The sequence below is a fragment of the Gallus gallus genome, chromosome 3 (genome assembly GCF_016699485.2).
Source record: "Gallus gallus isolate bGalGal1 chromosome 3, bGalGal1.mat.broiler.GRCg7b, whole genome shotgun sequence".
Taxonomy (NCBI): Eukaryota; Metazoa; Chordata; class Aves; order Galliformes; family Phasianidae; genus Gallus; species Gallus gallus.
In genome coordinates this window covers 79,053,998-79,078,325 of record NC_052534.1, presented here as the reverse complement: position 1 = coordinate 79,078,325, position 24,328 = coordinate 79,053,998, and the positions used below count along the sequence as shown (strand labels likewise).

Sequence of the window (24,328 nt, the reverse complement as noted above, 5' to 3'; positions counted from 1 at the left end):
AGATAGAGTCTACAAATAACTGTGGAATAAGGAAGATGAAGTATTGGCTAAGTGCGTCAAATATGATGGATGGATGATCTTCATTAGCTTTGACACTTTAGCTCAACTTGGACTATAATACCTGGCCATGAGTTTGACAGCTCAGATTCTGTTTTGAAGTTCCAGCTCTAGGGGTCTACTGACCTCAGAGCTGCAGGGAAAAAGGGGAGGCTGCAGAACAGTAAGAAACATCTGTACTGGCTTGGCTGGCTGAGGATTTGTTTGGGGCATTTGAAGTGGAGTAATGGGTTAGGATTTTTCTAACGGGTGTTAGTTTTGCTTTTTCTATAGCTTTTGAGAATTTATGCAGCTCAGTCATAGACCCAAGTGCACTGAAATGAAAGTTGTTTGCTTTCTAGGTGGGAAAAGATACTATAGTTTACTCAGTTTCCAACAAGCATTCTCATGAAAGTAATGCACAGTTATAAACAAACCTTTTCAATGTTGGCACCTGGATTCTTGTTACACAACTGCTCCAGAGGACAGTGAAGCCAGTAGAAAGCCTTCCTAATGACTTCTACTGGGCATAAATTAAGATCAAAATGAGCAACTGAGTGTCCTAATTATTCTTTAAGGTTCTTGATAGGTACATTCCACAAAACATGTAAAGAAAGGTTTAGAAACGTAGTTGGCACTCGGAGTTGTTTGACTAGGATTAAAAAAAGCCAAGTCATAGTCTGTGCTGAGCTCGGACAGTGGAAATTTACTGAGGCTGGTGACAGGGCAAAGGTCTGGAAGAGCTCCACCATTGGGGTAGAATGGTGGAAAGAGAGAGTTTAATCACAGGAAATGAGTAACCATCTGGCTGCATGTAGAGAATTAAGAGGATGAAGGTTACAATTATGCTAACACATTTAAGTCTAGTAACTGTGTAAGTCTGAGTCCTCAAATAAAGCCCTCGCAGACCCCAAAGCTTAGGAGGGCCGCAGGGTTTCCTCTCAGTCACTTACTGATGAACCGACTGATAAAGAGTGATTTGGGGTTACTCTGGTGATTAACAACATCTGTTCTGTCCCTGCCAGCACATGACAGCCATATGCCTACAACCAATGCATGAAGAGAGAAGACGGTGTTTAACTTCTCTGGGATGTTCAGGAGAGCCCCACCTGCACAGCAGGCTGCCCCGCGTCCCACCACTCACCCTGACAGGAGCGCAGTGCCGAGGCCTACTCACAAGCACATTTTTCACCACTTCTCTGCTGCAAATGGCGGTCTGCAGAGCCAGACCTCGGCCTGCCAGGGCAGCGCAGCGAGGACAGGAGGCTCAGGAGCAGCCAGGTGGGATGGCCTGACATGAGGTGGCCCACACAGCAAAGCTTTGTGGCGTAGTAGTGAGTGCAAACGCTCCACGCACTGGAGCTGACCACTGCGCCCACGTGTAGCCAACACGCGGGCAGGGAGCTGAGGCACGGCAGCCTTCACACACGCCACCGCCGGGCGTTAGGGACGTTCAGTAAATGCCCGTAAAACGCAGCCGCTCCGGCGCGCCTCCGTTTCCCCCTCAAAGCGCAACAAACACGGGGCGTTCCCTCAGCCCCGGAGAACTACATTGCCCGTCGGGCGCTGCGCTCCGCCCCCACTTTTCCCGCCTCCCGCCGTTATCGCCTCTCAGCGCCGAGCGGAGCGGAGCGGCGCGCCCGAGGGCTGCGGGCCGGGGAGGCGCTGCCAGCCGGGGCTGCCCGCGGGTGAGCGGCGGTGGAGCGGCGCGCCCGGTCCCAGAGCGGCGGAGCGGCGTCCCCGCGGCGTGCTGCCCGTCGCCCCGCTGCCCGTCGCCCCGTCCCGTGGCCGCGGTGCGGCTCATGAGGTGAAGATGGTGATCCGCGTCTTCGTCGCCTCCTCCTCGGGCTCGGTGGCGGTGAGTGGGAGCGGAGCTCAGCCCGCGGGGCCGGGGCAGCGCGGGGGATCGGGCGGAGCTGTCCAGGCGGCGGCACCCGGCAGGTGCGGGCGGTGAGATGGAGGGGAGCCGGAGACAGGTGAGAGGGGGAGCTTCGGGCAGGGAGCGCCTCTCCGACCGAGCGGTCCTCCTAGGGAGGGTCTAATTCCCGTCCAACTCCCTTCTATAAAGCAGCGCTGAGTCCCTCTGCTTAACTGAAGCTCTGAGAGATTTAATGACGTCCGTGACCTATGAATGTCCGTATTTTCGTGTAAACTGACAGCTCTGGTTACTGTGTAAGGCAGTCTGAATGGAAGCTTTCAATTCAATTTGTTTCCCAGCGAGAGCCGTGGGGTGGCTCAGATGTAGGTGCTGTTCTCTGTGCCTCAGCAGCGAAGGCAGCAGCGTTTTCACGTGAGGGAAAGATGCAGCGCTGTGTTTGCCCATCCGAAAGCTCAGCGTGCGCTCCCTTCCTTTTGCCTTTCGCCGTGCGCTGTTTGCTTCCGTTTCGGCGGCGGGGTGACAGGTCTGTGCCCTGATGTGTTTTGGCAGGAGAGGTTCCAAACGCTCAGTAACTGCATTACAGCTGATAACAACTCATTATCCATTTCAGTGACCAAACGAGTAAATACGGAGCGTTTTCAGAACTCCAAGTCGTGCTTGTGAGGCGTCTGCAGCAGAAATCTCCTTTCCTGCGCATGCAGGTGGTCCAGAACTGGGAGGATTACTTTTTCTGTGCTCCCTTCTCAAACAATACTCCACGGTGTTATCATTTGATTCTGCTGGGGGTTGGGTTGGGGCCGCATAATCATCTCGCCCATATCTCCTGATCTGACCACTCTGCAAATAGGTTATTCACTGGAGTTTTTGGCTCTGCCCTCCCCTTCCACGACCTGCTAACAAGATGCATATGCTATTGGTAGCAGCAGTGTAGCCCATCTGTTAATGCACCAAAGCTGAGCTTGAAAAGAAATGCACATCAGTGCTGACTTTTTTTCCCCTGTGTTTTACAGCACAATGGCAATATAACAAGAACAGTTTGCATACTGGTGATAATCAGCTCGTTTTTGTATAGTCACAGTATGCCTGAGTGCAACCCAGAAGAATAGGTAATGGAGGGCTGGCAGGTACTGTTAGCCAGGGGCAGAGCTGTGACATCTATTTTCTGTCTCTTCTTTTTTCCTTTTCATCAGTGTTTCCTTAACATTAGGAACGTTCACCATGAGTTAAGGTCCTGCTGTGCTCGGTGTTGCATCTCAGGGGCTTTATTTCTGTGGGTTTTGTGGGGTTGTCTATAAACTGTGGCTTGCTGACGGAGAAAAATGACAAAGGAAAAGCTGTTATCAATGGGTTGTGTGGGAAACCACACCTGGAGAAAGGGGCAGTTGCTGTATTTGCACATCTTTAAACAGGGAAAACTTAAATGTATTTTTATCCTCCTGAGCGTGAGAGCTATAAGCAAGCAGAAGTGAAGGGAAACAAAAATTCCTGTCATTCTTCGTCTTCTCCTCCAGCCTTCGTCAAAACTACAGCAGCTACTTTTTGGGATGCAGCTCATGAGACAGGATGGTATCCCTGTCCGGAGAGATGAGCACCCCCAGTAAATGCTACTTCATCTTTTGCAGAAAAGCAGTGTCGGAATCTGTGGTTTAACTTCTACCTGTAGGTCAACTTGTGTCAAACTGTAGGACTGCTGTTTTTGAGAGCGGATGTAACTGAGTTTGTTGTCTGACTTCAGTATGAGACCAAAAAATTCTGTATGCAATTTTTGCTGATAAACTAAAAGCAGTGACATAGTGACAGGATTTTTCTAATCTTAGTGGAAATGTTTTGTTAAATTACTCTTTATTTTAAAACAAAAAGCTCGCCTAGTCTGTAGAGCTAGCTTTTGGATTCCCTTGTTACCTGCAGTGTGCTGTTCAACCAGGGATGTTTTTCTGTCCTTTTTCCTCTTTGTGCCTGGAGTAGGTCTGCTTTGAATGTATTTGCAAAAAAGGGAGGAGTGAAGACAGTTGTTTATTTAAATAAAAGTAACGCACAGCAATTTCCTTATTTTACTGGAGAAAGGGCTGATGTGAAGTGGTAAATACATTGAGTTAACTCTTCTATGACTCCTTTTGAATACTCAGGTTGGATGATATGTGTCCAGCTGTGGTGTTCCTGAGAAATATACTGGTCCTGGAGTCAGCAAACACTCCTGTTTCCATAAGTATGACCTTTCTTGGCAACTTTGATGTGTTTATTGATCCTGTTGCTTGCTGCAGTTTGTTTCAAGCTAAAGATAAACATATGTGATAGATGTACCTAGTTCTGAGAGTTCAGTGCATGAAGTGGTTTGGGAGTGATTATAGAGAATGAGGAAGGGAAATTACCAGAATGGATGGGGAGGGACTGAGAACAACGTGGACTTTCCCTCCCTTTGGTCACAGCCTTCTCCCTGCAACACCTTCCTCACATCTGAAAGTTGTCAGATCACCAAGAGGTTAATATTATTAGTATTACTTTACAAGAAAACTTGAGTGTAAATTTGTCATGAGCTTGAAAGAGCCCATGGTTAACAAAACCCAGTTATCTAGTTTTTGCTTGAGTGGAGACATTCCTCTTCAGTGCTTTCTGAGGGAAGAGCGTGGGTTTACCCTGTGGGGATGCTGAAGGGAAGTCCCCGAGATCTCGTTGTGGGAAGGCAGGAGAGAGGCGTGAGGCATCGTGTGTACGTGTACTCCTGTAAATAGCACCATGTTGTTTTAAGCATGCATTAGAAAGATCCAGCTGAATCACAGTGGGAAGCCTGTGCTTAGGCAGACGGGCATGTTTTTAGAAGCTCTACCATCTTCTGCTTTTTCTGACCTGAATTTCTATTTGTTGCTGGACAGCTGGGACTCAAATTCCAGGCACTCTGTATGCTCTGGTGGCAGGCTTTGCCGCTCCTCTTTATTGAAAGCAGTGAGTGTTGTTTTGTGTTTAGGAGAAAAGCCACTTTAAAATTAGTCTTTACTTTTCTCTCCTAACAGTGCTTCAATGTTTTGAGGAAATAGTTTGTCCTCGTTTTTCACCAAATAATTATGAGGTGACTGTAATTTTATCCACTTCACGTTTTCTACCTACCAATAAAAATCCACAGTGCAGTGTGTATTGACTCGGCTAAATGGTTTTAAAGCTACGTCTACCATTGAGTGGAAGCTATAGTATGGGCAAATTACCAAACTCTGCCTGGAATTTCTGCAGCTATCTGGAAATACTGAACTGGAGGGAACTTCAGTCCTCTTGCAGTCAGAGGACCAAAGATCAGGTAAAAGGAGTGTTGTTGAAGAGCTTTCAGTGGGGAAACCTCAAAAAACCGTCTCGCTTGTACTTTCTTCTCTCTAGTAATAATTTATTGCCTTCGGGCTTCCCTTAAGCTGAACATAGATTGTAGGAGAGTTACTGACATAGTAGAACAGAGAGTAGAATCTACTCTGACTAGTAAGAGTTGCAAAACGCTTTCCCATCAAAGTGTTTATGTGTTCTTGAGATGTGAAAGACAACTGAAATGAATTCCATTTAGTCTACAAGAGCAAGCGCTGCTCAGATATGTTCTTTGTGATAACTTCAGGGGAACTGGGAGTTTGGAAAAACATAGCATGATACAATGGAAAAAAAAATGGACTTCAAAGAATGATAGAAGATTGAACTTTGATTCTTGCTACTGAAGAGAATTATGGATTTATTTTTTTTTTTAACTAGGAAGCTTGATGACTGTAGCTGTAGTTACATTGTTTCTATAGTAAACATTAGTTTTATGAGAATACAACTGTCCTTTTGTTTAAGCATACTACATAGATCAATACATAAATGCAGACAAATTGGAGTTTTTGCTTTCTGGAATGATTTTCAACTATAGTATAAAGCATCAGAATGCCTAAGCAATCACAGTCATGTTTGGTTGGTTGGATAACATAATTAGAGACAAATCAAAAGCTACCATTCTTAAAGTGAAGCTTATCTCCTACCGATAATGAGGACTTTCGTCTCCACCCTTATTTGTACAGTCCTTGTACTCAACATCTCTCATTATGCTTCTCAGGAAGAATGTGCTTCTTGTTTAGTGCCGTGCAACGTTAACTTAGAATGGATCACTTCTATAGTATTTGCCATCTTATTGGCCTTGTTTTTGCCTCTCTGCATCCCCAAAAAGCGCAAATGGCTTTGTTGGTTTCTGTCAGTCCTGGCCACAGGTTGCTGAGAGCTCATGACTGACTTCTGCCAGGTGGGGAGGTCAGTGCTGAAGGCTCTGTCTGGTCTTCACCTTAAGGACTTCATGTGGATCTCACTCAAGTCTGTTCCAGAGAAGTCTAGGTACATCCTCCTTCACTGTGATGGAGAGCACCAAGAATCTCCGAGACCTGGAGGAATGTGTATGGCGGGGAGCCCTGGACACAAGAATACAGGTGGAATTCAGACCCTTTGTACGTGGTATTCAGTACCCAACTGTTGTGCCATTCCCAGGTGCTCCAGTGCTTTCCAAACGTTTGCTGTTTTTCTTGGCAGGTAGATTATGTCAGAAACAATGTTACCTCATAGAAATACTTGAGACTAACTACATAGTAACATGAGCAGTAGGACTGTTACTGACCTTTCTTTGCAATTGTAGCTGTAATGAAACTTCAAAGGACTCATTGTTCCAGAGCGTGTTCTTTGGCTCTCCATGTACTGATTGGCTCTGTATAGACATATGTTTAAATGGCTTTAACTGCTGTATAATGCCATTCTCATCAACGACTTAGCCCACTGTTTTGAATGTATTCAAATGGTCAGGAAAAAAAGATGTAACAAATGGTAACTTGCTTATTTTAAGAAGTTCCTCCCTTCCCTCCCCCCCTTTATTTTATTATTATTATTATTTTTAATAGAGTATAGCAGTGTGAAAGTGATGGTGACCTGTTCTCCTTAATCTTCCAGCTACACCATCAAAGCCTGGAAAACCATTTTTTTGTAATGCTGGTCATGGTACCAGTGATCACAGGAGACTGCATACAACAGACTTTGGTTATGTTGATTAAGTTGAAGTAATTGAATTTATTGAAGTAATTACTAACATGTAATTAACATGTAACAAGTACTTACATGCAGTTTAGTGGTATGAATGACTTTTGGAATATTTTATTTTCCACATTGTTTTGGAAACTGAAAATCAATTTGTGCCCATAGCTCACCTGCCTGTTTTCCATAGAGCACAGCCCAGGAGGAGAGGCAGAGAATGAAGCATATGCCACTCTTCAGGCATCCTTGTTTTGTTATCTGGCACTAGGACACCAGCTTATAAACTGCCACACTTACAGTTGTCATCATCACATAATTCTCCGCCAGCACTGCCCCTGCAGAGTCAAGCTCCAAGAGAGGGACAAGTCAGGCAGCTCTCATGCTGTGAACACATTGGATCACTGCAACTGCTTGCTTCAGTGAAGCTGAACTGGGGCTCTTGGTACTAGGTAACCTCATCTGGTGAATTCAGATTGAAGGCAGTGAGCTTTCCACGTACAGTTTACTACAGGCTCAGTGTTTGCCTTCTTGTTGCTACAAAGGTCACTCGGCCAGGGGACTCCCAAATGAATTGTTACTTTTGTGCACTGCTGTTGGCTCCAGCTTTGAATTGCTCTAATACCATCTGCAAACAATGTAGTGTTCTCCCTGGCAGTATGGAGAAATGAACTTTGGGCTGTAACCTTCTGTTTAAGATGCAAGAACTAGAGTGTTGGTGGGAAGGCTGTATTGGGCTACTGAGGCTCTGTCCGTGTACAGACCATAGTGAGGGAGCGCTGCTCGCATGGTTTACAGGGCTCCTTCTGGAGGAGACTTCAATTTCCTGTAAAGTGCGTGTTCTGGGGGACTAGAAACAAATAACTGCAATTCTTGTGAAAACACATATTTTCTGCATTCCTGAATACTTCCCCACTTTTATTATTTTAAGATTTGTAGGTAAACTTCAAGAAATGATGAAGGCATACCAGTAAAGACAAAAGTGTATGGCTGAAGTTAATAGTAGTACCAAAGCTCAGAAAACAGAACTCCACACTGCAAGAGGGCAAACGTATTCAAAGTATCAAAGTATTCAAACCTTTCTTAGTACTTTTAAGTACGTGTAGTTACTAAGAAAGTACTACTTAATGTTTTTAAAAAATCTCTGCATTTTAATGTATAAATTGAATATTCTGGTTCTAGTATTCTTGTCAGAGGTAAGTATATATATGCTAAATATGCTCACTGCTATGTAAATCCATTTCACTTGCTATATGAATTTATTGATTTTAATGGATATCAAAGCAAAAATCAGTTCTAGAATGCATCCTGTCTCTTGCCCTCTCTTAGATTCTCTTCTACTTTTCCAGTTTATTTATTTCAGATGGTTCGTACTCATATTTACCTGAAGAGAGAAATGTAAAAGAAATTAGCATTTGTGGAGAAATAACCAGCATTTCAGGACATTCTTTACTGCGGACAGTCAGGACCTCTTTTGTCTTTAGCCAGCAGTGTGAATGAAGTTGGATGTATGGAGTTATTACTAAGCTGGTAACCTAGGCTGTATCATTTTACCAGCAAATTCACTAAGGGCAATTGTTTCCTCAGCTGCAGCTTCCAGTGCTGGCTCCCAAGGGAATCTATCTCAAATGAAATACCGCAATCTTTGTTCTTCATGCGGTGTGGAAGTTTGATAAGAAAAATAATGAATGCAGAAATGTTGTAGTGCCTGGAAACTATCCCTAGTTAAAATCTACTGTGTGTGTCCAAAACCGCCATCATGTTTCAATAGGTCAGCATTTTCTACCAGCTTAATGTTTAGGTAGTTTTTACAGGAGACATTGGTCAGGTGAAGGGAAACGGGGCAGTGGTGGTGTTTTTTCCCTGTGGCTGTCAATGAAAGCAGTTGGCAATTACTTTTGATTCTGATGTTTGAAAATGAAAATCAGATTAATTTCAGTGGGACTTATGTAGATGAGAAGTATGACCTGATTTTTCTTGTAATGCTGGCCAACTTCAAGCGCTTTGAGTGGAGGAAGGGGTGACTGAGGTGCAAGAGCAGCATGGGAATTCTCTGAACATGGTGTTTGTCTCAGAGGGAGGTACCACGAGCACAAAGCTAGCTCTCTTGTCTTTTGGACCAATATCTTAGAGTGAAATCTTTTGGTTCTTGTCTTGCAAAACTATGGCAGTCCTTCCATTTGGATGTGCTGCTCCAAGAGCTATTCATCACCAGTCAGAGTGGGCTGAGTCTAAAGCTTGTAGATGTCATACTTTTCAGGTGATTGGTACTATAGTGATGAGAAACTTTCCAAAAATGAGTTATCTCTATCTTCCTGTTAGTGATGGAAGGGGGAAACGACTGGATTTTAGATCAGTGAACAAGCATGTTTCACCTACATTTAGTATTGTATGACACTGCAAAGTAGTTGAGTTTGGCACAGAGAAAAGAGTAGCTGTGTTGCTGGCTAATTTGTGAAGAGAAGCTCTTTGGAGGCACAGGTTGTTCAGTGACTCATGTTAATCATCAATAACAGCATGCCCTTTTGTTGCTGCCCATCTCCCCTGGGTAGCACAGAGCTTGTCCTGGCAGTTAACAGTTCCAGGAATTGTTGTTGGTACTTTTGTTCTTTTACCTCTGGATAACTAATCTCCATCACTCCTGCTAAGAGAGTTTGGAAAACTGTAGGATGTTTCTCATTTCAGTGCAAGGAGTAAACTTGTAGGAGCTAATGCCTAGGAGAAACTTTTGTAAATCTATTGACCTACCTTTGGAATATGTATATGTAAGTGTGGATTTCTGCACGCAGACAAACTTGGTGTATACGTATGTACTGTGTATATTATGCACATACATATCTGCATATATACGTGTGTGTATATGAGTCTTGAAATTGCTGATATATGCTAACTTAGTAAAATCTAAACACTGCTTTTTACATCCACAGAAGAGTGAAAACAGCAATGTTATGCCTCACACTGGCTCCCCAAAGATGTACCAGCATCTGGCTGCGCCCTGCCAAAAATGACCATTCCCTGAATTGAATGGCTAAACCTTGTAGCATTGTAAACATGAATGTATGTCTTTTGTGTGAACTACAGTGCTAAAGCTGAGATGCTCACTCAGCTCCATTATTCTGAGTGTCTGGCCTGTGCTTAAGAGCTTTTCTTATGTAACTCATTTCAGAAAATGAGACATCTTCAAAATGTCACAGTAGTTACACAAGTTTAAGTAATTCACCAGTGTAATTGTAGTGGCTGATAGGGACATATGGTGGCATAACTATTTCCCTTCCTCTGTAATGAAAGGATATCTCAGTGTTCTGAGGAGCTCTGGCACGACTAGCAGTGGCACTTTCAGACCTTACTGCTGACAACTTCAAGGTTGCTTTTCTGCCAGTTGTAAATCCTCTGGAGAGAAAAAGTGCCTCTTTGCTTGCAGCCCTGTGTGTCTGCCTTTGCAGCTGTTGAAAATGGGCTGGTAACACTTTGAGCTGTGAAACTGAGTATCTGAGTACAAAGACATGTCCGGTTTTGCCACTGCTGCAGGGTAAGTGATAGCTGTTGGCAAGAGGAGAGTAGCAAGCTTCTGCTTGCAACAAAGCCATCAACAACCACAGCGTCTGGCTTTCTGAACGTCCCATTTTATGGACTGCTCTGTTGCAAACTCTGCTGGCAGAGTTTCTGTTGGAGTTTTTGTTTGTAGGCAGAACCCTGAAACCGCAAACTTGTACTATGTGTTAAATCCAAATCAAAACACGTGATTGTGTATGTGTCCTTCACACATGCTGATAAGTTCTTCCTGTTTGCTTTTGGCTTTTCAAGCTTTTACAAAGAGACAGAGGTTTGTTTACCTTTGCATACCAGGAGGTACAGCCCACTGGGATCCTTTTTACCAATCTTTTAACACCAGTCCCCTGAGCTAACCAGGTGGATCCCTCTGGGAGCAAGAGAACATGACAGGAAAAGTATTCACAGTTTTTCATTGGTGGAAGCTCCATCACAACACTCATGAATTAGTTTACTTTATTTCCTGACGTTTTCACACGTTGCAGAGTATGATATTTGGTATCATCTGTGCTTTCAAAATTTTTGAGTGAATATTTGGAACACTTTCAAACTCAACACTTACAAATTAACTAAAGACTGGTTTCTTAATCGTTGAATTGGGTCTGTGTTTTTCAGACAAAGGCAAATGAATTTTCATATGCCGATTTGAAAGAAAGCTTTCTTTGATCTGATGAACAGCAAAGTACTATCAACCAAAACCTGTCTTTCTGTTACTGCGGGGCTAGTGAAGTTATCACCCCTGTCTGACCTAAACAAACAGGTACGCATGAAACATTTAATCTGGATCTACATCTCCTAAGGTCAGACAATCTTCCTGAACCATCTCTGAGTGATCTGATATGTTCACATGGAAGCAGTGGCAGGAGTGGCATTTGAAGGAGTTAGATAACATCAAATTGTTCAGGAGGAGCCTTGTAGGAAGCCAAGGCTCATTAGAAAGGAGATGCAGAACTAGCCTCTGATCAGAGAAGGCAGCTGCCTCATGGCCTTGCTCTTCAGGAAGTCCTTCCTGCTCAGCGAGGCTGATTTGCCTGCGGCAAGGACTGGTTTCTAGCAAAGGTGCCCTGCGTCAGGCCCTGGGGGAATCTGAAACTATCTGGGTTGTACTGAGTGATACCTTTGGCTGTGTGGAGGTGACTCCAGCTGGCCTCACAGGAGGTGTACCTGCAGTTTGTGAGACAGCAATGAGGTGGCTGCTGTGCTGGGGGGATCAAGACAGGGATCTGCAGGCATATAAAAGAGAAAGTAACGTGCACATCCAGGAGCTGTAAGAAGACATAAGCTACATGGGTACAGTTGAGTTTGTTAATAGAGAAAAAGCACTGACGTTTGTTAATAAAGTTATAAGCCTTGCTCTGCTCTCAGTTGAAGCAGAGGTAATTTTGTTATTGATCTGAATAATAGTAGTGGCAATCAGCTCTTGTTTAGAGACTGATAGCAACAAAATCCATCATCCTAGCCTCATGAAAGCATATTTCTAGAACTTTTCAGTAATGCAGTCCATTTTTATCTAAAACCTGACACTCATCTGGAGCCACTAATGCATTTTTTCTATTGCTATTCTATATGCTTCTGAGAAAACCTTTAAATATCTTTAAAAACTTAGCCCAACCAATTCCAAATGAGTGGTGCTGCTGTTGCTGCTGTCACTTTAAAGTGCACTATCAGAGGTGTGTTTATCTAGCCGGCAATGGCACGCCTGTGCTGTGCGGATAGTGGCTCTCAGAAGAGAAGGGCGGACATAGACAGCTTCATTGCACAAACTTGTTTTTCACATTCTTGGGAGCATTTTGAAATCCTGAAGTCTTTGATCCCTCAGGATCAGAAAGCAAATAAACGCAAGCATTGTTTTTCAGAGGGAAAGGCAAGGTGTCTTTTCTAAGTGTTCAGGGTGACTTAGGCCCTCGAATGCACAGAGGAGGATTGGTGTCTTTGTGGGAAAAGTGCGGATATAAGCTGGTATTGATGTGGGAGCAAGGTTCTCCATGAAACCCAGCATGTCCTGCTGGGCTAGGCAGTACTTTAGCCTGAACAGGCCTGCTGGTCTTGCAGCTTGCCTTAATGTCTCCTTGAAACTCTAGGGGACTGTGAGGATGCTTCTGTTTGTGACATCATGTGGCTCCATGCTCTGAGACAACAGCGAGGTGATGAGCAACAGTGAGAGCTCCAGCTGGGTGCTGCACTGTGAGTCCTGAGGGGCAACATGCAGAGACCCCGCCCTGACAAAACAAAGCTAATTTAATTACTTGCTCCACCTTGGGAGCTGCTAGGTGCCTTTATACGTTCTAATAGATAAATATTCCTGCACCACTGGGTTTTGATGCTTAAAGCTGATGAGAAGGAAGAAATGTGACCTACTTTTTGTTCTTTTCCAAAGAGTTTGCTTTTATATCTCATCTGCAGTACGTACAGAAAATACAGCTGGGATTGCTTTCTTCATTGTTACAAAACAATGTGGCTGATAAATACATAGAACTAGTTCACAACACGTTCAGTGCTCTGCTGACTCACCATGTCACAAAAAAAAAAGAAGGGGGGAAAAAAGGCAATTGTGTGTTTTCATCTTAAAAGTCTGGGTGATAAACATATTACATAACAAGAAGAGTATATGAATTTGTTAGGGGACTCTTTTGTGTGTTTTTTTTAAAGTAAAAACTTTTATTTTTCTTTGAAGAATTTGAGTACTATAACATTTGCATACCTTCCAAAACATGCTTATGAAATGGCTTTCTTCAGTGCATTTTCGCTCTAAACAACTACCAGATATTTAGTACGTTCTAAGAAAATAAAGCATGATAGCTATGTTTAGTTTATTTCTCTCTCTCTCTCTCTCTCTCTCTCACACACACACACACACACAAAAAAAAAAAAATCATAATTCTACTGAGGAAACATGATTCACACTAAGTGACACCTCTAAAACTCAGATTTTCAGCCATAGCAGTATTGAACTTCTTTGCACCAAACTACTCCCTGCTTTACCAACTGGGGGAGGCCTTGTGAGATTCAAAGATCAGTTTTCTGTTCTGCACTATAAGGCTGAGGACTGAGTTTACAATAGTTCCGAACTTGGCTATTCTCAACTACCTTGCTGAAGTGGGACTTCACTGGAAAGGAAGGATACCCTTCAGAATCTACCTACAGAAATCAAAAGAAATAAGCATATGAATAAACATGATATAATGTGAAGGTCAGAGAACAGCTTACATTTTGTTAGGAGGCAAACTCTCCTATCACTAGAGAGGTGAATGAGTAATGGGTTTCAGTTGTCATACTTGTGTTTATGCTTATGTTTTGAAAAGGAAGTTAGATGTTTCTTGTTGGAAGAGTTTCTTTCACAATGCAAAAAACTTGCTATAAACATGCCAATTTGACGAAAGAGGAGAGTTTAGTGTACGATACTAAACAGGAGTTCCAAATTAATCTTTGGCAACTTTGAGAGATGTCTGTGGGGAAAAATGCGTGAAAGAACTTTCGTTGTAACCAGTTTCTTGAATCACTGAAACATATGGTAAATCACGAATAAAAACATCTATCTCTTGAAAGAAGTTAGCTGCCAGCTATGATTTTGAAGCATTAGTGTTTTGAAATGAGTTATTCTAGTCATGCAGGATGATTCCTTCAGGAGGATGGAGCTGAAAAAATGCTTTATGAATCCCTAACATCATGCAGGCTGCTCATACATCCATAGAATCATTACGGTTGGAAAAGACCACTAAGACCATCAAGTCTAACTGTCAATCCATCCCTACCATGCTCACTAACAACTGATACTGTCTTCTGTTCTGTGCTGGCCACCAGGACCCCAGCGTCATTGGGACTTCCAAGGTCTGGCTCAGCTCCTGTTGTAAAGTCTCCAGGTCTTGCTTTGTATTAGCCTGTTTTGATTTCCACAAGCGGTGGTATTTTTTGGTTTTGCATTGGTGCAGCATAATACAAGTTCATGTCTTTAACTGGAGGATAGATCCAGCTGATATAATGAGTAATGAGCCAAGGTTTGGGTGTCATAGCATCTAGATTCATCGGCTCTGCCCCAGATTCACATGGACGTAGATTTTCAACACTACAGGAACACCTTGCTCCTACTTTGAGAAGAAATGGTAGAATAAATTACTTCATTAATGTACATCACTGATAAGTCTTGTTTCCTCAGAAGAAACCAGAAGAAGTAGACTTGGGACTGACTTGAAAGGCTTTCTCAGTTACATGCACCTAAAAGTTACTCTGCATGGCGGTGCTGATAGTTGATGCTTCTAAAGAACCTTCTTTTTTTCTTCTTGGTCATTCGCCTTTCTGTTTGGTCTTTATCTACCTCTGCTTCTCTACTGTGGACTCATTGAAATGAGGAACCCTCCTGAGCTAACACTCACCTTCAATTGTTTTGAAGACTCCTTTGTGTGACTCGAACAGAGAATAAAATTTTCTTACAAATTGTCTTAAATAACAAACTTTCCCCTTCAGCTTGTAGTAGAAACATGTCTACACAAGGCCAGGCTGGATGTGGCTCTGGTCTAGTGGTTGGCGACCCTGCACATAGGAGGGGGCTTGGAACTAGATGATCATTATGGTCCTTTTCAACCCAGGCCATTCTATGATTTAAATGCATTTTATCACAGTTTCACATCTAACAGTATGAAGATGAGGCTAGTAGGCACTGGGCATGGAGCAAGCTTGACTGTCTTCTATGATTTTACAGAAAAAAACTAAAGGTGCTTTCTTTTGCTGACTGCTTGTTGTGAGGAATCTTAAAACCCAAACCTGGCTCAAACTGTAATTGCATTTTGGAAATGCTGGACTCTTTCAGAGGTAGCCTACTGTGTACTGCTCACAGGTGAAGGTGTGCAGATTGCCTGGCAAAACAGTGTCTCAGCAGCTCCCAGGGATCTGCAGACTAATTTTACATTAAGCTGAGCAGATTGCCCTCCCAGCTTCATAAGTATTTCATATGGTATGTCCTTAATTATACCTCTGTATGCAAGTGGCTGATTGCTGCTAGTATAGCCCTGGGCACTGCAGGCTGCATGTGGCTGCTGCTCAGGGACTGCTCTATTTATTTTCAGGCTGAAATGTTCTGGGGTCAATTTTTAGGATTTTGAAATATGAATATATAGCTTTTCTTCAGGATGAAGTGTTAAGCTATGTGGGGATCTGTTCCGAGGAGACTCTTCTATCATGTGTAACACAGTAGCTGGTACGGCTGTTAGCCATTTATGTAAGTATTCCCACCAGCAAAGAATGCTGACTTTCTTTCTTTTTTTCCTGTGCTCCTTCATCAAGCCGCAGTTTCTTCTCTCTTTTTTTTCCTGTGTATATGGCTGAGCTCTATTTTCCTGTGCCAAGAACAATGAATTAATCATATGAGTCTTCATGTCGCAGCCCTGCCATCTCTCTGCAATAAAAATTGCCAGGGCCACTTGTGCTCTCCAGCCAGGCAGAGAAAGAGATGTTCAGCAGAAGGTCAGCTGCTACACATTGCAAATATAATGGAACTGTGAGGATCTGCATCTAAGTCTCAGAGTGTGTGAGATGACACCAGCAATTCGCAGTGCAGCAATCCCTTTGGGTATGTTTTCGTGACTTAAAAAGGCAAAGGCTCCGCATCTGGTATTTTCAGCAGTGGTGGTGAGCTGGATTGTGTGTTTGTGTTACAAAATGCTGCTTTTGCAGTTTGTATTTCAGAGACCTGTTGCTTGTCATGCTCCAGCTTCTGCTGAGCCATATTCTTGGGGTGTGGTTTTGCTACTGATAAAGACAGAGCAGATGGTGGTATGGAACTGACTGCCTCTCCCTCCCTTGTCCCACTGGTTCCTGCATTATGTTGCTGCAGGGAAAGCTGTAGGAGCTGCTGGATAGGAGGGATCAGTGTTGCACCACCTCCTTGACAGCCAACAGTGAAATCTACTTAGCTGTGTCATTGTGCTGAATGGTGAAGGTGCCCCTGCCCAGTGCATTGCATTCCATTCTCAGCTGAGTCAGTGAGGGCACAGCGTGACTGCTTCAGCACTGGGGTAAGGACATGGATCAGGAGAGACTGACAGGGTTTGAGGAGAAGGAAAGGAACAGCAGGACCACCTCTGCCTTGAGATACCCAGGTCTCAATGGACTTGCTTTGGCTTTTTAATTGTCAGACTTCCAAAGTGCGTTTGTGGTCTCTCATCTAATTTTGCTGAATTTCTAGACCATTCTGGGCGTGATTTGTGATGATAACATTCCCATTTGGTTATTCTGCTGTTAAGGGGGAAATAGGTATTTTGTTTTTACTGGACATCCATGTTCAGGTTAGCTGGGAGATAATTAAGCAGTGACTTGATCTCATTTAAGTTGTATGGGAAACAATAATCTTATGGTAGAAGGGTTTTTTCAGTCTAACAGAAAAAAATATGGAGGTATAAGTGGCTGAAATCTGCAGGTGAGGTGAAATCTAAATTGAAGCAGGCAGGGATTTTAAGCAAAGACAATTAATTAGCTTTGGGAACAATTTAAAATACATGGTAGGTTCCCCGTCGTTTACAGTTCAGGAATGAAGCTTAGGGGAAAACAATTTGTAAGCAACTTCCTACTCCTAAGAGAAATTAATTCAGGGATGCTAAAGGCCAGACCGGATAATCCCAATGGTTCCGTCTGGCCTGAGAATGCCTTTGAAGCATTTCTGCAAAGCAGACTGTGGTGTGGTCTCCTGTACCTGCTGTAAATCAGCATGAAGAAATGAAAGCCAGGGGAGAAGGCATGTGTACATTAGCTGAGGTGGACTTTCTTTGTAAACTGAGCTACTGAATTAGTGATTAACTCGTTCCATCAGTTCTGTATATCAGAATGCACAGATTATTATTGCTGTTTTTTAATCCACCTAAACAAACTGTCTCCAATGCTGGGATAAATGGAGACGTCTTTGGGTGTTTCTTTCCTGTCTTGTGTTTGTGAATAGAAATGTAAATTAAAAGCAAGACTAAATCCATGAGAACAGAAGTTCAGAAAACAATCATCCTGCTTAGAACATGGAAGACAGCCACTGGATTATCACAGCAGACTGTTAGCTTAGAATTTTCTCCATCGTGATAGAGATTAGAATAACATCATGTAAAGAGACACTGATTTTGTTTCATAATCAGTGTTGCTGCTTAACAAAAAGAGATGATAGTGCCTATTCCTGTTTGCGCTTATGGATAATATTAATTTCATGACTACAAGGGAATTAAAAAAACCAAATCTATGTTTAATTGCATGCTTTGAGATGAGATGTATAGGATGCATATGGAAGCTGGAGTCTCATGGAATATAGAATGAAGTGTGGAGGAGTTTGAAACTTCACAAGGGGTGTTTATTTTGATGGTTTATCTTTCAGCATCTTCTGACATGTTAAGATATATTAAAAGCAAAATATTTTGGTGTTAAGGCAGTCTGCTGTATAAGAATACAAATGCTTTCACAAATTGTTGTATAAATAGCCATAAACTGAGGTTTTTTGGTCGTGGTATTTCTGATTGTATGAACCCTTTTTTCAGGATCCTTTAAGTTGCATCAAGCTCTGGAAAGCCTGGAGGAACAATGTGCAAAGTTTAGTTGTATGAAGAGGACTAAAGCATGCACCTAGACAGTTTGTCACATGAGGCTGCACTGATCTTCCCTGGGCTCTGGGCAGGAGCTCAGGTCCCCTGTGTAGGCTAGTGAGGAAGGAGGAATTGACATTGCCCTTTGGGGCATGTTGGCTGGCTGAGGGCTCCATTTGGTTGAACACTGGAGGTTTTTTTAGCTTGGAGTAATCACAAACAAGAACTACAGGCAGGATTGTGAGGCTGACGCATGCCTGCGGCACAGATCCAGTTGTATGGGAAGACAAAGATCCTGTGGTTTTCTTGGGGAACAATCAGCTGGCTTCAGTTGTGGCAGATACTCTGAGCATCAGTCTTAAACAACAAGGCATAATTTCATAGGATTTCTAATGTAAGTATTTCTCTTGCTTCAGTTTACAAACTTCAATCAAATCATTTGGGGGAGGAGATGATGTTGCTTCTCTGCCTAAAATTTTTCAAGGCATTTTGTTTCAATTGATACAGCTGGCACATCCACAGCTGATAACTCCTGCAGATGTCGTGTGCAGAATTGCAAATCTTCTGGCTCAAAACCCCCCACCAATTTATTTCCCTTCAACATCTTAATTAGTTTTATAAAAATAAAAGGGAGAGATTAGGAAGTGTGTGATTGTGGGAGAATTCTCATGGTGTGAAGGGTAAAATGTGAGGGAACTGCTTAAAGCTGAGCTGCAGTTCACTCTATAGTGTACTGGAAGACAGCAGACAAAATGATTACATATACAGCAGAGTGTGGCCTGGGCATGGAGAGCTTTGCCCAAGGCTGATTTAGCCTCACAAACAGCTTACGGCAGTGATTTGGATGTCACAGTGTGCCAGGGATTGTCCCCACTGTACAGTCACTGCACAGCCACTCTGAGAAGTGCAGGTCTGAAAGACTTGGCTAGGGCATGCTGTTGTGCACTGGGATTCTGATCTGTCATTTGCTGGCTAGCCCAACCTGTGGAGCTGATGAACGCCATAGGGGTAGAGTTCAAGTTGGTTTTAGCAGTACTTCATTGCAAACAAATGACATCTCCACATGCTGCTTTAGGTGTCTCATTTCTATTTTAATAAATGCTTATTAATCTTGATTAAAATAAAATAACTTCCACTTTGGTCCCCTCTTGAAGCTTTGCTTCTACATTGACCATAGATTTCCTCATAACAGTTTTTAGGGAGGCAGTAGATGCCAAGTTTTGATGCCAGCAGTGATGATGATGCAGTAATATACCTCTTGTTGATACGGTATTACTTTCATATGAGTTTTGGAGCTGCCTTCTGTATGAAAAAGCGATTCTGTTGTGGTATGCCTAAAAACTAATACAGCTTACGTAAGAAAGGGAGGAAAAAAAGCCAACCAAAAAAACAACTACAAATCCACTTAGAAAGGCAGTAATCATTTAAGACTTTTTGTATTTCTGGTTTGTTGAGATGTCTATTCTCTTAGTTCAAGTGCAGTGATCAAGAGCAATGATACCCATCACCGTTACCTCCAGAAGCTGTGTGTTTTTGTGCTTCATTTGGGTGGATGTAATGGGCTGTGTGATGAGAGCAGCTAGCACGTGCACTTTAAAAATCCTGATTTCCAAATAGTATTTGGGTCATATGATGCCAGCAGGCATGACTCATCCACCTGGGCTTTATGCCAGTCAGCAACTGTGTGGATACAACACTCCAGGAATACTGTAAAATTATTAAAGTGCTATTTTTAATTCAAATAATGCTGTTGATCATAGCTGTAAAAACACAGCATATAGCTTCCTTCTGAAGGAAATTGTTTCAATAAGTACATGCAGAAAATACAAAATGAACTAAAAAGAATGCAGAGCAGATTGAGACAAATGAGCACAGCTAGTTTTCCTCAGCCCTGCAGACTTTCTTTTCAAAGGTTGCCGTCTTGCTATCAAATCCTGTTTGAGGTAGAGGTAGTCTTCTCCTGATGGATCTGCTTGAAGCCCTGCGAGCTGTTAAGAGCTGACCTTAGTTAGCTGCAATGAGCTAGAAACTGTTGGTGTTTTGCCTCCACTAGGCTTTTGTATAAGGATGATAATCGCTTTGGAAGGAATAAACCATTTAGTACATTTAGTACGTACCTAATGCATCTTTTTTGTGGTGAAATTAATTTTCAAGAGATGAAATCATGCTTATTTTTAGACACGTGCATTATGCAGACAGACACTTTTAATTAAAGATTCAACAAGCCTTGTTCAGGGAGCCATGGAGCTGCATTTTTAAAAGATATCTTGGTGTCTAGGAAAACAAATATGTGCAACCGATGTTTTTTTTCCTCATATGTGCCAACATATCTATCTCAGTGGTCACCTATAGGAGTGGACTCTTCTCAGAGTTGCTTGCCTTACATTTCTACCAGCCTTTATGCTTCAAAAATGTAGCTCTCCGTGGTTTTGAAAACCAACTATATCTTTTAACTTCTACTTGTAAGTATCACAGAGTTTGTTTCTTTATCTTTTTAAAGATTCATCTAGAGAGTAAAGGCTGAAAATTCTACAGTGGAACTAGAGAGACGGCCTTCTAAAAATTGGATGAGGAGGTATAACCTTTGTCATCTTGTAGAGAAACAGCATTGTTTAATGTCTGTGCACTTAAATTGAAAAACAAAAATTCCCCCTTTCTTCCTGAGTTCTTGACTTTCTGTCATGTGGAAGTAGGACAGGAGAGAAGGAATGTACTCAGGTTTGTAAACATATCTGGGTTATGGTTGACTTGCTTTGATGTACTGTTCTTGTTTTCTTTTTTTCTTTCATCTAGATAAAGAAGAGGCAACAAGATGTGGTGAGGTTCCTGGAAGCCAATCGCATAGAGTTTGAAGAAGTGGATATCACGATGTCAGAGGAGAAAAGACAATGGATGTATAAAAATATTCCTGAGGACAGGCAGCCTGCGCAAGGCAATCCATTGCCACCACAGATATTCAGTGATGACCGGTACTGTGGAGTAAGTAGCTGCTACAGTTACCAACAGACAGTATGGTTGTATACCCTAATACCTTAGTATGTTGGAATTATAGGATCATTGATTGGCTTGAGTTGGAAGGGACCTTAAAGATGATTTAGTTCCAACCCTGCTGCTGTGGGCAGGGTTGCCAACCACTAAATCAGGCACTATAACATCTTGCCTGGGGCCCCTTCACCTGGACGTAGAGCAGCTGACTACAATCCTCTGGCTTCAATCATCCAACCAATTGTTTATCCACTCAATAGAAAACCTTCAAATCCATAGTTCTCTGATTTAGAGATAAGAACATAGTGTGGGACCATGTCAAAGGCACTGTATACCCTCTTAGCCTTTTAAATATGCAAAACTTGCTGTTGAGCTTGTTCAGTATATATATGGATTAATGTACAACCTGTTGGTGGTAAAGTTCCTTTGTAAGACCACCAGAATCTGGTGATTCCTGCTTTTGCTACTTGAGGCTAGCAAAAATTCAGAAGGAAATCCTCGGTACAGCAAATGAGAACACTGACTAGATTGAGTCATACTGTCATTATAATTAAGCTCCCTCTGTGTTGCTGTTACAGGGTAAATTTCATTTATGCTCAGAGAGCCTTTGTAGTCTGAGTCTCTAGGAAAAATGAATGCTATTTGCTACTCGATTTGTGAAATAAATGGTTTTATTTTTTCCCTTAAGAGAAGCATCTTGACACTTTTTCTGCTGCAAAACTAATAAGCTTGAGCTCTTGTGATTCTGACAGCAGATTGATGGGTGAACTGATTTCTCTGATGGTGTGAGCTGCAATAACATCTCCATCAGCTAGTGCAAGCTGAAGTGGTAACTTTGGACTGATGCATTAAGAATGGCACCATATAGATGTTTTACTTTCCTACTTAGCCTGCAGCCCTGAGTCTTAGGCACTCTTGTAGTCTGGGAAAACCTTCCCAGAACTTAGCCTCTCCTTAGAACAAAGTGTAAAATGATCACAGCTGTGTCCTCTCTGCCTTGCTACATTCTTTTGTACTTCAGTTGTATGACTTGTATATCCTTCAGGAGGCAGGTTTTAAGGTACTTACTGGACTGTCTGGTGGGAGACAGGGAGGTTTGATATGCCAAACTATATGCATCAGAAAGCAATTTTGTAAGGTTTGTATGTGTATTCAGTAGGAGGATGAAATGGGAAAGTTTGTGTCTGGGTTGTAATAGATGGACCAGGGTAAATGTGGATACAACGAGATGAAGAGACATCCGAGCTAGTTCTAACTTACTCCTGTCTGACTGTACTGTAGTGCAAGTAAGCTGCTGCTGGCTGATGGATCATTCAAATCTGCTGAGAACCTGTCAGCTGCACTGTGATGGCAAGCTTAATGCAGGAAGAGCACAAGGACTGATTCAGGATCCTCTGCAACAAATAAATTACACAGAATCATACAATTGCAGGGGTTGGAAGGGACATCAAGAGATCACTGGGTCCAACAACACTCCTGCTAAAGTTAGTCCCCTACAATAGGTCACACAGGTAGGCATCTAGACGTGTCTTAAATATCACGTTTGTTTGGAACTTCCTATGTTCAAGTTTTAGGGCATTCCTATGGATATCATACCACTGAGAAGAGCCTGGCCTCATCCATTTGCCTCCCACCTCCCTTTAGATACTTATAAACATTAATCAGATCCCCTCCCAGTCTTCTTTTCACCAAACTGTATATTATTAGCAGCTAATTGGCTTTTTTGAAACAAGATATTTAAAATCCCTCTGATAGGTAAAGAATGCCAATACAAGACCTCCTCCCTCAGCTATTTAACTCATATCTTCCTACTTCAGGATATAAAATGTCCATTGAAAAGAATTATGTGGGACATGGAAGGGATGTTGACACTCTTGCAGCAGCTCCTCACTTGTGGATATCAGCATTTATACTGTTCAGTGTGATTTTAGTGAATCTGGTAATACAATGTTCTAAGCAGTTGTTTCATATCAATTCTGCATCTTTGCAGTTTTTTCTCTATAGTATGTTTTAAACAAGTCTTAGTAATTGCAGTTTGGAATTAGCAAGGCAGAAGATGTCATGCAACATGTGAGGTGATCTTGTTAATCTGTCCGCTGAGCTGATAGCTCATTTGGTTGAGCAGAGTTAATCCTATTAGTAGACCTCACTGGCTACATGAACCTCTTCAAGGAGCAAACATACTTTGAAAAAAAAAAAAAAAGCCCAACATATTTTATGGGATGAAGGAAAAATGTGTGCTGGATCTCCAAAGTTCATCAGTTGTCCTGCTGGCATTAGTTAATGAAGCTCTCAGGTAACAAGGAAGGCAGAACATTAGGCAGGAGACAAAGGAGGTCAGAGCTAGAAAGGAGGTTATAATATCGTAGAAGTTAGATGAAATCAGCAAGCATTGCACATCATGTCTCCTTTTCGATTTCTGCAGTAAGGATTTTCATTGGTTAATCTTTACATAATATAAAACAACAACAACATGCTATTATATAACTTAAAAACTAAACTAAAAAAAGAACCACAAAGATTTCTGTTAATTCTGTTAAATTGAAGCTTATCATTCCTGATTTGTGTCCAGCCAGTTTCTAAACCAATATGCTCTATTAACCAACACTGTCTGTTTCTGTCCCTGCCAGTTCTACAGTCTCAACATGGTACCAGGAGCTACCCATGTACTCATTCTGACTTGCACATTATCACTGACAATGTAGACATAGAATACAGACTGGTCAGATCCTTTGCTGCTTCCATAAAAATATGAGGGCTAAGCAAAGAAAAGCAAAATATACTTTTGTTCACAGTTTCAAGAGAGATTCATGAGAGTATGACGTGGGAGTCTTGAGTACACGTCATGTTCGTAGCCATACGGTTTTTTGGTTGTTTTTTTTTTTCTGTGAAAGGTCATTTCAGGTTTGTCTTCAGTGTTTCCATTTAGTATCCCCGAAGTGTTGTTGTTGTCCATTTGAATATGGGATAGCTGGTATAGAGGGGAAAAGGGTTTAAAAAGGTGACTCTTCCCCCTCTCCCCCAACAAACATGCAAAATACAGGGAGAGGGTTCCTTCTGACACTAACAGACAAATTCCATGTTTTGAAGCATAAGTGAGTCAGTGGCATTTTTCTGAGCTGATGTAATTGCAGATATGATCATTAATCTGTCTCGTCTTTCTCTTAATCTTCTAACATCCACTCTCCAATTTCTCAGTGAAAAGCTTTGCTAATCGGATATTGAAGTAGGAACTTTTTTCAGTGAGAATCATTTTTTATTTCCTGTGAACAAGCTAGATAAGAGCTGAGAGCACACAGTAACACAAATCGTTTTACTG

General features: G+C 42.3%; 1 protein-coding gene across 1 annotated transcript in view; it reads left to right on the top strand.

The window, feature by feature from the left end:
• SH3BGRL2 (SH3 domain binding glutamate rich protein like 2) overlaps nt 1-24,328 on the top strand; it is a 60,042-nt gene that overhangs the window by 18,383 nt on the left and 17,331 nt on the right. The window contains exons 2-3 of the mRNA XM_040698303.1: nt 1,484-1,894; nt 20,818-21,003. Of these exons, the coding sequence (XP_040554237.1) occupies nt 1,484-1,894; nt 20,818-21,003 (597 nt within the window). The remainder of the gene's footprint in view (nt 1-1,483; nt 1,895-20,817; nt 21,004-24,328) is intronic.